The 12,986-nt window shown below is 41.6% G+C and overlaps 1 protein-coding gene across 1 annotated transcript in view; it reads right to left on the bottom strand.

Moving 5' to 3' along the window:
• The window catches only part of Oseg1 (intraflagellar transport protein Oseg1), an 86,447-nt gene that overhangs the window by 27,481 nt on the left and 45,980 nt on the right, over window positions 1-12,986 (bottom strand). The window contains exons 17-20 of the mRNA XM_080281834.1: window positions 10,868-11,034; window positions 5,972-6,082; window positions 1,448-1,611; window positions 295-439 (exon numbers count right to left, since the gene is read on the bottom strand). Of these exons, the coding sequence (XP_080137960.1) occupies window positions 295-439; window positions 1,448-1,611; window positions 5,972-6,082; window positions 10,868-11,034 (587 nt within the window). The remainder of the gene's footprint in view (window positions 1-294; window positions 440-1,447; window positions 1,612-5,971; window positions 6,083-10,867; window positions 11,035-12,986) is intronic.

Genomic DNA, 12,986 nt, shown 5'->3' with positions numbered 1-12,986 from the left:
CCCATGACAGTTTAGTTTCATGAGGTGGCTGGGTTATATTTTTCATAAAATGTTGCTAACTGGCAGGCTACTGGTCATTTTCACCTTTAATGTCTAGACTAAATAAACCCAGCTCCAACCCCATCCTCCTGATGATTAATTATACAAATGACAGCTTATTTGTAGCTGGACAAACCTACTCTTTCTCCCTACCTGCATCATCATCAGCTGTAAGTCCTGTTTTCATGTTCATTCTCTATTTTCACACAGGTCATAGGACATATCCAGTCATGAGTTACAGATACCAATACTTACTCATCTGCAGCAATATCCAGACATTGCATTGAAAGCATCCAGAAGTAGTAGCCGGCATCATCAAAGCGGTTCTCATTTACGGCATTCATTGTAAGTTGCTCTAGAACACGGAAGGCCTCATCTGGTTTCCCTGCCTTGTGGAAAGCTGCAAACAAGTCAAAGTATTAATAAAATCCAGCCCCACATTACACCTTGCAAGACGTAGGGCCTGAGGTTTGACTACTAGCTACAGGGCAGAACATTTAAGGGCTGGTTATTGGCTAATGCATCTGGTTGTCTTCAGTTACATAGTACCAGTATAATATGTAGTGATAGCTGATGACATACAGTGATTAAAATCTCATATCAATCATGCAATGACAAATAAAAAACATAATATGGAAGGCTGTTCAAGTACAACTTCCTTCAGTAACATCACACAAATGCAAAAATACAGTACTGTATATTGCAATGAACTGCCAATAGTGCTTAAACAATACTTACAAACATAGCAAGCCCTAGTTCAAAATCTTAATTTAAATCCATCCATCCATCATCCAATCCTATGTTTCCCCACGAGCAGCATGCTGGTCCTGACATTTAAAAGGATGACCAGCCTCACTCATCCCTGAGTGGCATTACGTGAGCTATAAACCCCAATCAACCTTGGATATAAAATTGTACTGGCTCAATCCGAATGAAACGCTGTAATTACTCACTAAACCACCAGGCGCCATGATTCTGTTACCGTATATGGTTACCACCCAGCGTAGTAAATGGTTTCCTGGTGTATAGGAAACCATTTGGCTTGTCACTCAGTGTTGAGTCACCCACAGGCAAAAGGAAGATGAAAGAATGAAGGAAAGAAATACAGAGGAGGAAGGAAGGATGGAAGACAGGACCCAAAGCAGCCCTACATCAAGTGAGTGGATGGTGAGTGCCCCCACCTTAACTTAAAACCCAGTACCAGCAACTCCTCTGGTGCTTAATGCTCTTGTGATCTCCTCACCATTATCTTCAACCATCTCCCACAACTTTAAAGCAATGAGACAGATCCCAGAGCAGGTTGTGGTCAATTCCCTCAACCGTAATCAGCCTTACTTATTTGTATGACTTCATCAACAATATATATTCTTTAGTTTCTTCTTTCTCAGTCTTAAGTCAGTTCTCTTACCTTTCTGAGCCTGAAGAAACTTGTCTTTTTCTGCAAGGGAGGTGGCATAAGGAACATAGACCAACTGGCGGAATTCGGGATGCTTTTCCGCCCATATGAATGCCTCATCCCAGTCTTCGACCTCCACATAAAGTTCCAGCACACTCTGGATCTCCCCCATTTTCCTGGCAGAAAGAAATGAAATATAACTGATAAGCTTAGGGTAGCATCTACTTAGATGAATGCAGTGGCAATGAATCTGTTAAGAAATACATGTGAGCTGGATAAGAAATACTAGTTACATATATTAACTGTAAATGAGTAACATAATGTTGCTGTGACTTCATGCACATCTAACATGAACCTGGTGGACTGCAAGCAGAAGTTGTCCTTTTCCTGCAGTCCACCATCCTCTTTTCATGAGGCCATAGGGGAGGTGAAGGATGTGTACATCAATGCCACCTCATGATAAAGCAGTGTGTGGTGTGGCAAGAGTAACAACAAAGAAGAAAAGTAGGGCATGGTGGGATGAAGAGGTTTAGATAGCAGTAGAGGAAAACAGGAAGAAGTGGCTAGAATGGATACAGGACAGGGGTTCAGCTGAAGTAAGAACTAAATATACTCAGAGCAAGAACCACATAAAGAGACTAGTAAAGGGAAAAAAGGAGGAGGTAAATGATGATCTAGGAAGAAAATGAATGCAAATTACTCTGAAAATAGGAAGTTATTCTGGAAAGAGGTGCAGAAGTGTAGAAGTGACAGTGGAAAAAATGTCTAAGTGTGAAGGAAGGAAGTGGTAGATTATTAACCAATGGGGATGAAGTAAGGACTGGATAGAAAGAATATTATGAAAGTCTGATAAATGGGAATGAAGAAAGCAAAGTGACTGTTAACATGATTGGCTTTGGGGGTGTACAGAGATGGAATGCAGTGCCAGGAAACATGACACTCGCACAGGTGAAGAATGCTGCGAAGCGGCTAAAAAATGGGAAAGCAGCTGGGGTTGATGAGGTGTATGCAGAGTTGATTAAGTGTAGTGGGGCAAGTGGAATGAAGTGCTTGTTGGAGATATGTAAGAAGGCATGGACGAGTGAAACTGTACCCGTAGAGTGGAAAAAGGCTGTGACTGTACCCCTGTACAAAAATAAAGGTGAGTGAAGTGAGTGCAAGAATTATCGTGGCACAAGTCTATTGAGTGCTGTACACAAGGTATACAGAAGAATTATTATAGAGGAAGTAAAAGAGATATCAGAAATCGTAGTAAGTGACGAACAGGGTGGATTTAGGAGTGGCAGAGGATGTGTGAATTAAATATTTGCAGTGAGACAGAGTGGGGAGAAGGCATGTGAGAAGGGCAATATGGTGTTTATGGCATTTATGGATCTGGAAAGAGCATTCGACAAAGGAGACAAAGAAGGATTGTGGAAGGTTTTGCACATGTATGATGTATATAGTATGCTGCTAGGTGCCATCAAGAGTTTTTAAGATGGTAGTGAGGCATGTGTAGGGGTAAATGGGCATCTAAGTGAATGGTTCCCAATCAATGGAGGCATGCGACAAGGTTGTGTGATGTCTCCATGGTTGTCTAATGGTGAGACAAGTAAAAAAAACATGAGTAATGGAGAGAGGGATGGCACTGGTAATGAATGGTGACTGATGGAATATCTCAAATTTGTCGTATGCTGATGATGCAGTGCTACTTGCAAATACTAGACAAGAGCTTGGTAGACTAGTGCAGAGTTTTGTAGATGTCTGTGAGCATCATGCCTTGAAAGTAAATGTAGAAAAGAGTAAAGTGATGGTTAGAGAGAGAGAAGGTGACTCCAGGTGTGGTGCTACAGTGAATGGAGACTGGAATTGGTGATAAAATTCAAATACCTGGGTACGGTGATGGAAAAGAGAGGAAAATGTGTAAAAGAAGTGGAAAGTAAGAGTAACACAAGGAAGGAAAGAAGCTGGTGCTATGAAGGCCTTGGTAAGACACAGAGGCTTGAGTGTTGCAGCTGCACGAGGCTTACAAGGAGTGATCACAGAGGCTTGAGTGTTGCAGCTGCACGAGGCTTATAGGAAGGAGTGATAGTGCCTACTTTAACCCCTAATGACCTATGGCTGTTGAGCGACAGTTAGGGAAAATGTCGCATAAAGGCCTATGGCTGTCGATGGTACAGACGCTACCAAAAACTGGCGGTATGCTTCAACGCCTCTTTTACGACATACAGTATATGGGACAAGGCCGATGGGAACTAAGAGATCAGGTGATGAGAGGCAAGATCTGGCCTCCCCCCTCTCCCCAGGCCATCTCTCCACTTCCCTTTGCCCCACTGGAACCTGCCTTCTGAGTCTCCTCCCACCAAAACTACCCCCCATACCCCTCTAGACCATATTGGGTGCATGTGGCAGACACATTCCCTCCCTTTCCCGCCCCTGCTGATGTCCCCCCGCAATCCCTCCACCTCTCTATTCCTCCTTATTTCTCAAGGATGTCCCATTCTCCTCATAGTGAGGAGTGACTTTTTCTTTTATTTTTGACGGTTGATTGTGCAGTAACCATTAGACATTTGAGAGTGAAATATACATTTTCTGGTGTGCAAAATCAAGCTCTTCAAATCTATGAGACCAAAATTTATTTTGGTGCATTTTTTTTCTCTCTCTCACTCTCTTTATACACAAGGGTAACAATTTTCATTTTTGACGTTCTTTGATGGTCGAAATTGCAGTAACCATTAGTCATATAAGAGTGAAACAAACATTTTCAGGTGTGTAAATTCAAGCTCTTGAACCCTGTAAGAAAAATTTTACCATAGTGAAAGTTTAAAAATCAGACCCTTTCTGTGGATCTGAGGATAAGGGCACTGAGAGGTTTGCAGTCTTTATGGGTTAACATAAGGATGTGAGATTATGGTGTGGCATGAAAATGAAAAGTCAAGAGTAAATGCGGTGGAGATGGGACTGCTGAAGAATGTATGTGGAGTAAAGAGGATGCAGAATAATGTGATATGTGAGAGATGCAGAGTGAGGAAGTCTATGGACACCAGAATCGAGGAGAGTGTACTGAGATCATTTGCTCATGCGGAGAGAATCGATGACAAGAGAGTCGTGAAAAATGTATAGCTGTGCGAATCTGAAAGAGAGAGGAGGCGAGGTAGGCCAAAAAGAAGGTGGAGGGATGTGGTGAATGAAGGTGTGAAGAAGAAAGGTATGAAAGTTAATGAGGCCAAGGGACTGACAAGAGACTTAGCTGGCTGGATTAATTTTGTCCGGAGAAATGCATGACTAAGGATTTGGCATCCCTGTTTTAATGTGACAGAGTTCAGACTAGCTCTATCAGATAGGCATATGGGAAGCTACAGAATGTGGTGAAATTCTTTTGGTCTATCAAATGGATCCAGGATTTCAAGGGCTTGAATGATGTGTGAATGGAAGCATGGCCTATTGAATCGGACAAACTTTGGCCATCTGGACGTTTCTACTCCTCACCCTGCCCTAGGGTGGGAAAGGAGGACTGGATGATGATGAATGATAAAGGTAAGAAGTATGGTTGGCCACGACAGTACAGTGTTGCAACATGTGGAAGTTTATGACAAAATGATAAAATGTTTTTCCTCACCTAAAGATGATGTAAGGTAGGATCCAAAAACAAGGAATGAATGAGTGAAAGTGGAAGAACAACAGCGTGCTCTGCAAAATAGGTCCCCTCCCCCAATCACTGAAGCCCTAGAATTTTGGCTCCATCTAAAATGGCTTCTTATATTTCTTTATCAATGCATTTCACACTTATATGCCAGCTAGTTCTCCCACTATCTGGTTAAAAAGGTATGAAAAACATGTGTTAAACTCAGTTCTATACATATTTCATCCAACCCACTTGAAAACCTATGAATTGCTTAGCATCATCAACTTCCATTGCTCATTTTCCCACACACTCATTCACCTTATCCATCTGCCTTTTCTTGGCCAACCACACTTCTTCCCACTTTCAAATTCACTTTCATATACCAATTTCACCACCCTGTCTCCATTCTCTTCATATTACCATGTCATTTAAATGACTCACTTTTAACACATCATGAACAAACTTCTTCACTCCACATCTTCCACAAATCATTAAGTTTTTCAATACCAACACAAAATACAGGTCATAAACAATCATAATGGTTCTCACACAAACATACTTATTCACATCAAGTGCCTCTCAAAACAAATCTTCAGAAACCACAAAGTAATATAAAAGATGCTTCAAAAAATGCTGGCATTTATCATACATGGGAAATATTTTAATATCTTATTCTTCTTTGCAGCTGATCAAAATGCAAAAGAGACTGACTCTGGAGCTAAGAAAATTGGAAGATGTCTGACTCTGAAGCTATGAACATATATTTCTTATCATGAGTTAGTACACTCTACCTTCTGTTTCATTACAAACACTGGTCCTATCTGTCGACATTTTTTTTTTTTTTTCAACGTGTGACTAAAAAACATGGTAAATTTGAGTGTTCAGTAACTCTAACACAAGATATAAAAATCCATGAAGTATGAAGAACCCACTTGTACATCTCTGCAGCATGTGTGAGAGAGCCCAAGCGACGTAGATGCACTGCACAAAGGCTAAGAGTTTGACGGTCAGCTTTGTCTGTCTTCCGTCCCACCTCCACCAACCTAGTGAGGAAATCTTATGAATACAAGGTCTCTTTCTTACAGGTACTAGAAGTGTAGCTAGGAAACTGCATTCAAGGAATTATCAACCATAATAATTTTTGTGTTCACTATTTCTTAACCTAGCATATACAGATATTATGGTCAATACTACATACTGACGGTTTCGTTTCGTTTCATTTTTAAAGGCTCCAACATGCTTGCATGTGTCGGCCTTGGTCACCTAATGGCGACTCCACGCTGCACGATCCATTGCAGCCTCCCTGTTCAGTCCCTTAACCCTAAGGTCACACTTAATGACCTCGTCCCATGTCTTTCTCGGTCTACCCTTCATAACCCCACCCCCAATATTAACACTTCTCACCTTCCTCACCCAGTTATCATCCCCCATCCTCTCCACATGTCCAAACCACCTCAATCTACCTCTCCTCATCACAACACCAAGACACTCCAGTCCCATCCTACCTCTCAACTCTTCCATTGTAAACCCAACCCCTCCAGGCCTTGGACGCAGGGATGCACTCCACACCCACCCAATCATTGTCATTTCTGTATGTCTGAGCCGGCGAATATCTTCCTCCTTCACTGCCCAGGTCTCACTGCCATACAGCATTACACTCCTAACACATGCTGCATACAAAGACCCCTTAGCATGTAGGGAGAGCCCTCTCAATGTCAGGAGAGGCAAGAGCTCCCTGAACTTCTTCCAACCCAAGACACAGAGCTAGCTCCGGCCCTACCTCCAGCACACAACATGTCTCCCAAATATTAAAACTCTTCCACACACTCAAGAGATTCACCAGTAAGTTCAATCCTTTCACGTCTGACAATCTCCACCTGCTCACCCCGGCACGCCGTACACATAAAATCAGCATTATCTCGCAGTCTACCTCTGATACCACTATATCTCTTATGCACCCATTTATCACACACACCGCACAAGATGGAATTACTTCCCCCGCCCTTGTGGCAAACTGCACATGGCCACTCTCCCTCGTCTTTGACAGTACCGCCACCAACCCTAGTTATCATCACTTCTGTTTTATCTGCAATTACCCTTAAACCCATTTGCCCTTTACCATCTCTCTACTTCCTAAACCTTTCCTCTGCCTCCCTTTCATTCTTACGGTCTTCACCATAAACAGAGAATGTGATCCAAAATATCAAATATTTTCACAACAGCCATCTACAGCTATTGGAATGATGCATGAAAATGTAATGCTAAAATAAAATAGAATGGCTGTAATTGTATATGATAAATTTTGCTATGCAGAGTGGCTTGTAGTTTAGCGATGGGGTCCTTGTTTAATGATATCTCATTCAACAATAATGTAATTTAGTAATAAAAAATTTGTCAACACTTTTTTTTTTTGCTGAGTGACCCAAAATGCTACATTCATTGGATAATACATATTTCTAATATTTTAATGATCAGCAATAAAACTTGTCAAACTGATACTGTAACTTGTTGAAAAGGGGAACAAAATTTTTATCTTTTAGTTTGTCTATTAACCCCTACACCGCGGGCTTGTTTACCAATGACTTGCGTGTGCCGCGGGGTTATTTGGGCTCCGACAGACTCTCAAAAAATATTTGCCAAAAATCAGTTATTAGTCCTAGAATAATAAAATTACATATGCTTATGGCACATACCTTCAGCTTTCTCCTGGAATGATTGTTGAGCCTTCGTCAGTTACCGTAGGACTTGTGGAGACCTCTGAAGTAGGGTAACGAAGTCTCCACTTTACACTTACCGACAACCCGTAATATGATTACCACAGCCAGATACAAACACTATAAACACTATTCTACAATTTTCAAGTAGTTTGGGATCCATACTAAAAAAAAAAACACTGTGAAAGCAATGGAAATTACGAGCGCGTCTGATTGTCGCACTGGCACTAGTTCGCTCTTAGTAGTCTGTCATTTATTATTCATAAAACCCCTCACACTTTATATTTCTATTACTATATAACACTTATATATATCTACAGTCTTTATTCATAAGTTTCCTTCAGTAGTATTAGTTTATTGTCACTGTAGGGATTCAATTTCTTTCAGTAAAATACGTAGCATTCACTTTCTCGTCCTGTATACTGGCATTGAGAGTGAATGTCACTTTCATCTTCACTCACATAACTCATAGCATTCAGACATGCTAGAGTGAAACTTTCACTATCATTACTCCTAGGGTATATACCGGTACTCGTATTCTTATAATACTACTCATTTACATTTCTATTTACGTTCTCTATTTTATTTACATTATTTACATTTCTATTTTATTTACACTGTGTTGTGCACTGTCACTTGAAATAACTTATAAAACTGTTTTCCATTGTTCACGTATATTTACATTCATTACTTTCACTTGCTGTTTACACATTAATTACACATTATTTACAATTCCACTTGCACTGTTTTACTCAATAGAAAGATCGTAGTCACTCTTTTATCAATTGTCAGCCCTTTACCTCTTTCCACACGAGGTTTAGTAGGGGGTAAAGGTCACAGGGCCATTTGCATGGGGGTGAAAAAAGGCCTTGAAGTCAGCAAGAAGAAACATACGTACTCTCACTTCGGAAGTTGAGAGTAACCTGATAACGGAGGGCTAGCGTGGAGGCCTGCTAAGGGGTTATTCAGGGTTACCAATATTACTTCTTGAAACAGCTAAGTCTAGCACTGATATGATTGGCAGGAAATCTAGACAATACATTATAAATTTGGTAGTTCCAGGTGAATGTAAATATCACTTAGGCTTCTCCCTTCCCTCCTTACATGTATATTTATTTCGAAAATAGATTAGAGGCCTACTTAGGAGATATATTTTCAGAGCTACCAATGTTAGATCTTGAAACATCTTTGTTTAGCACTGATATGATTGGTAGGAAATCTAGACAATACATTATAAATTAGGTAGTTCCAGGTGAATGTAAATATCACTTAGGCTTCTCCTTTCCCTCCTTACATGTATATTTATTACGAAAATAGATTATAGGGCATATTTCAAGGGGAAAAAAACAGCGAAAATTAGCGAACGAGTGCACGTGAGGTGTTGTCAGGTGATAATTAGCCAATTCCAGGTGTTTGGCACTCTCACTTACCTTATTTCTTTCTTGTATATATTATTTGGTATAAGAATAGGACATAGGGCTTATTTCAATGGATGAAATCAGTGAAAAATTCCAGGGAAGATTTACTTAGCGTAGCACGGCCGGGCAGGCGAGAGGATAGGGTAATGGAGGGGGGGTAGGGAGGGGAGTCAAGAACGGGGAGAAATGGCTAAATTGTCAACAATGGATGGGAGTACAGATGAGATTAGGAGTGCTGACTAGTGTTGGACATTGGCAGTACTGATAGATGATACAAGCCCCCACTTGGAAGCCCGGGTGAATTCAAAATAACACAGAATCACAAAAGCGACGCCCCGCGGTATGATCCCTTGCTCCCAAGCATCACGAAAGTGACGACCCGCGGTTAAGGGGTTAAAAACGGCCACTGTACATAGAACCACTCTTCCTACTCTGCACTGGCTTAGCTACTGAAATTAATATACCCCAGTCATCTCATACACTATCCTTTCCTTTCCCATGATGAAAAATACAGTAAATCAATCCCATTTTGTAAATGATGGGGTTTAATGAAATTTTGAGGTCAGGCTACTGTAGTTCATATCATTCAGGGGCAGGACACCAACCTACTATATAATTATGGCCATCATAAACATGTGCATTGCATAATAATATCACTCTACATGGTTATAAAAATGATTTTCTCTACTATCATTATTCTGCTTTGAACAACAATCACGCTACTACTGTATTCACCATAATCATCATCATCAGGACCTCCCGTCCCAAGCTAGGGCAGGGTGAGGAGTAGCAATGTCCATATAGCCCATGTTTGCCAAATCCAATGGGCCACGCTTCCATTCACTCATCATTCAAGCCCCCGGAATACTGGCTCTATCTGATATGCCAGAAACATTCACCACATTCTGTAGCTTCACATAAACATATCCAATAGAGTCAATCCAGACGCTGTCATATTAAGATGGGGTGCCAAATCCCTGATCATGCACTTCTTACAACATTCATCTAGCCAGCTTGATCTCTTGTCAGTACCCTAGCCTCACCGATTTCCACACCTCTTTTCCTCACACACTCATCCACCACATCCCTCAACCTTCTCCTTGGCCATTCTCGCCTCCTCTCTCCTTCAGATTAGCTCAGATATACCTTTTTCACCACTCTATTGTTATCCATTCTCTCCACATGACAATACAATACCATCTCAGTACACACTCTTTTGATTCTGGTGTCCATAAACTTCCTCACTCCACATCTTTCACGAATCACATTATTTCGTATCCTATCCACTCCAAGTACTCCACGTACATTCCTCAACAGTCCCATCTCCAATGCTCTCACTCCTGACTTTTCATTTTCATGCCACACCATAGTCTCACATCCATATGTTAAAGTTGGCACTAACACTCCTTCATATATATAAGCCTCATGCAGCTGCAACACTCAAGCCTCAGTATCTTATCAAGGCCTTCATAGCACCAGCTACTTTCCTTCCTTGTGTCCTCTACATTCCACTTCCTTTGCACATTTTCCACTCTTTTCTATCACTGTACCCAGGTATCTGAACTCTCTCACCAATGCCAGTCTATCCCCATTCACTGTAACACCACACTGGGAGTCACCTTTTCTCTCTATAACTATTATTATATTTGCTAATGCTACTACTGTACTGTATTACATTTTCTAATAACCTACTTACATGTCCTCCCAGCCATTCTCGCCCATGATGTCTATTGCCTTGTGAGTCTCGCCAGCTGAGAGATACATTTCAGCTGCAGCACGAGGTTCATTGATGTTGCGTGCCCAGTCAGCCTTCTTCCTAATCAGCTGCTTCCGATCCACACTCTCATCCGATCCAAGGTATTCCTGCATAGATTATATCACATCATCATCTTCCTAACCTAATTTTCCATCCTGAAATACGGTAAAGAGGTTCTAGTACAGTAGTCCCACAATCATCTGACATAACAGAGCGAAAAGCATGTCCGGATAGTAGCAATGTCCAGATAATGAACAATATCCCCACTACCATACCCTGACCCTACCTATACCCAACCTCCAACCTATACCTACCCTATTTGTACAGTACCTCTGCTTACTTTGGCACTTTCCGGTCATTCAGGCACATTTAGACATCAAAACACACATAGGAATATCCACAGTAATGCTAAACACCAAGAAAACCATGCAAAAAAAACACTGAAAAACAAAAAAACGCCTTACCTATACAAAACTGTATGTAGAGTACCCATCTTAATTTTGACACTGTTTCCAGGTCAATATGCCTTATTTAGACATTAAAACACACATAGGAATAGCCAACATAATCCTAAACACCAAGAAAACCAGGAAAAAAAAAAAAAATCATCATCATCATCTGGACCTCCTTTCCCACCCAAGGGCAGGGTGAGGATTAGCAATGTCCAGACAGCACAAACTTGCCCAATCCAAATAGGCCACACTTCCATTTACTCATCATCCAAGCCCCCGGAATCCTGGCTCTACCGGATATGCCAAAAAACATTCACCACATTCTGCTGCAGCTTCACATAAACGTATCCGGCTGAGTCAATCCGGACACTGCCCTGCTCACAAGGCATGCCAAAATCCCTGATCATGCATTTCTCCTCACAACATTCATCCAGCCAGCTCGATCTCTAGCCTCACCGACTTCCAAACCTCTCTTCCTCAAACATTCATCCACGATATCTCTCCACCTTCTCCTTGGCCTACCTCGCCTCCTCCCTCCTTCAATTTCGCTCTGGTAAACCTTTTTTACCACTCTATTGTTATCCATTCTTTCCACATGACCATACTGTCTCAGGACAGTCTCTTCGATTCTGTTGTCCACCGACTTCCTCACTCCACACCTTTCGCGAATCACGACTTCGTATCCTATCCACCCTCTGTACTCCACATACATTCCTCAACAGTCCCATCTCCACTGCTCTTACTCTTGACTTTTCATTTTCATGCCACACCACAGTCTCACACCCATATGTTGGAGTTGGCACTAACACTCCCTCATGTAAGCCTCGTGCAGTTGCAACACTCAAGCCTCTGTTTCTTATCAAGGCCTTCATTGCACCAGCTACTTTTCTTCCTTGTGTCACTCTACTTTCAACTTCTTTTGCACATTTTCCTCTCTTTTCTATCACTGTACCCAAGTATTTGAACTCTCTCACCAATTCCAGTCTCTCTCCATTCACTGTGACATCACACTGGGAGGCAACTTCTCTCTCAGTAACCATCACTTTACTCTTTTCTACATTTACTCTCAAGGCACAATGCTCACAGACATCAGCAAAACTCTGCACCAGCCTACCAAGTTCCTGTCCAGTACTTGCACGCAGTACTGCATCATCAGCATACAACAAATTAGAGATATTCCACCCATCACCATTCATTACCAATGCCATCCCTCTCTCCATTACTCATGTTTTCACTTCTCTCATCATCCCATCCATATATATATAGAACAACTATGGGGACATCACACAACATTGTCCCACGCCCACATCGACTGTGAACCATTCACTTAGATACCCATTAACCCTTACACATTCTTCGCTACCATCATAAAAACTCTTGACAGCACCTAGCAGCTTACCATCTACACCATACATGCACAAAACTTTCCACAATTCCTCTCTGTCTACTTTGTCGTATGCTTTTTCCAGATCCATGAATGCCATAAACACCTTATGGTCCTTCTCACAAGCCTTCTCTGCTATCTGTCTCACTGCAAATACTTGATCCACACATCCTCTGCCACTCCTAAAGCCACCCTGCTCATCACTCACCAGGACCTCTGATAT

This window comes from Coenobita brevimanus, chromosome 91 (assembly GCF_032717465.1).
Source record: "Coenobita brevimanus isolate Jiangsu-jjx chromosome 91, ASM3271746v2, whole genome shotgun sequence".
Taxonomy (NCBI): domain Eukaryota; kingdom Metazoa; phylum Arthropoda; class Malacostraca; order Decapoda; family Coenobitidae; genus Coenobita; species Coenobita brevimanus.
Note: the sequence above shows the minus strand (reverse complement) of the source record. Positions and strands in the feature narration are given on the sequence as shown.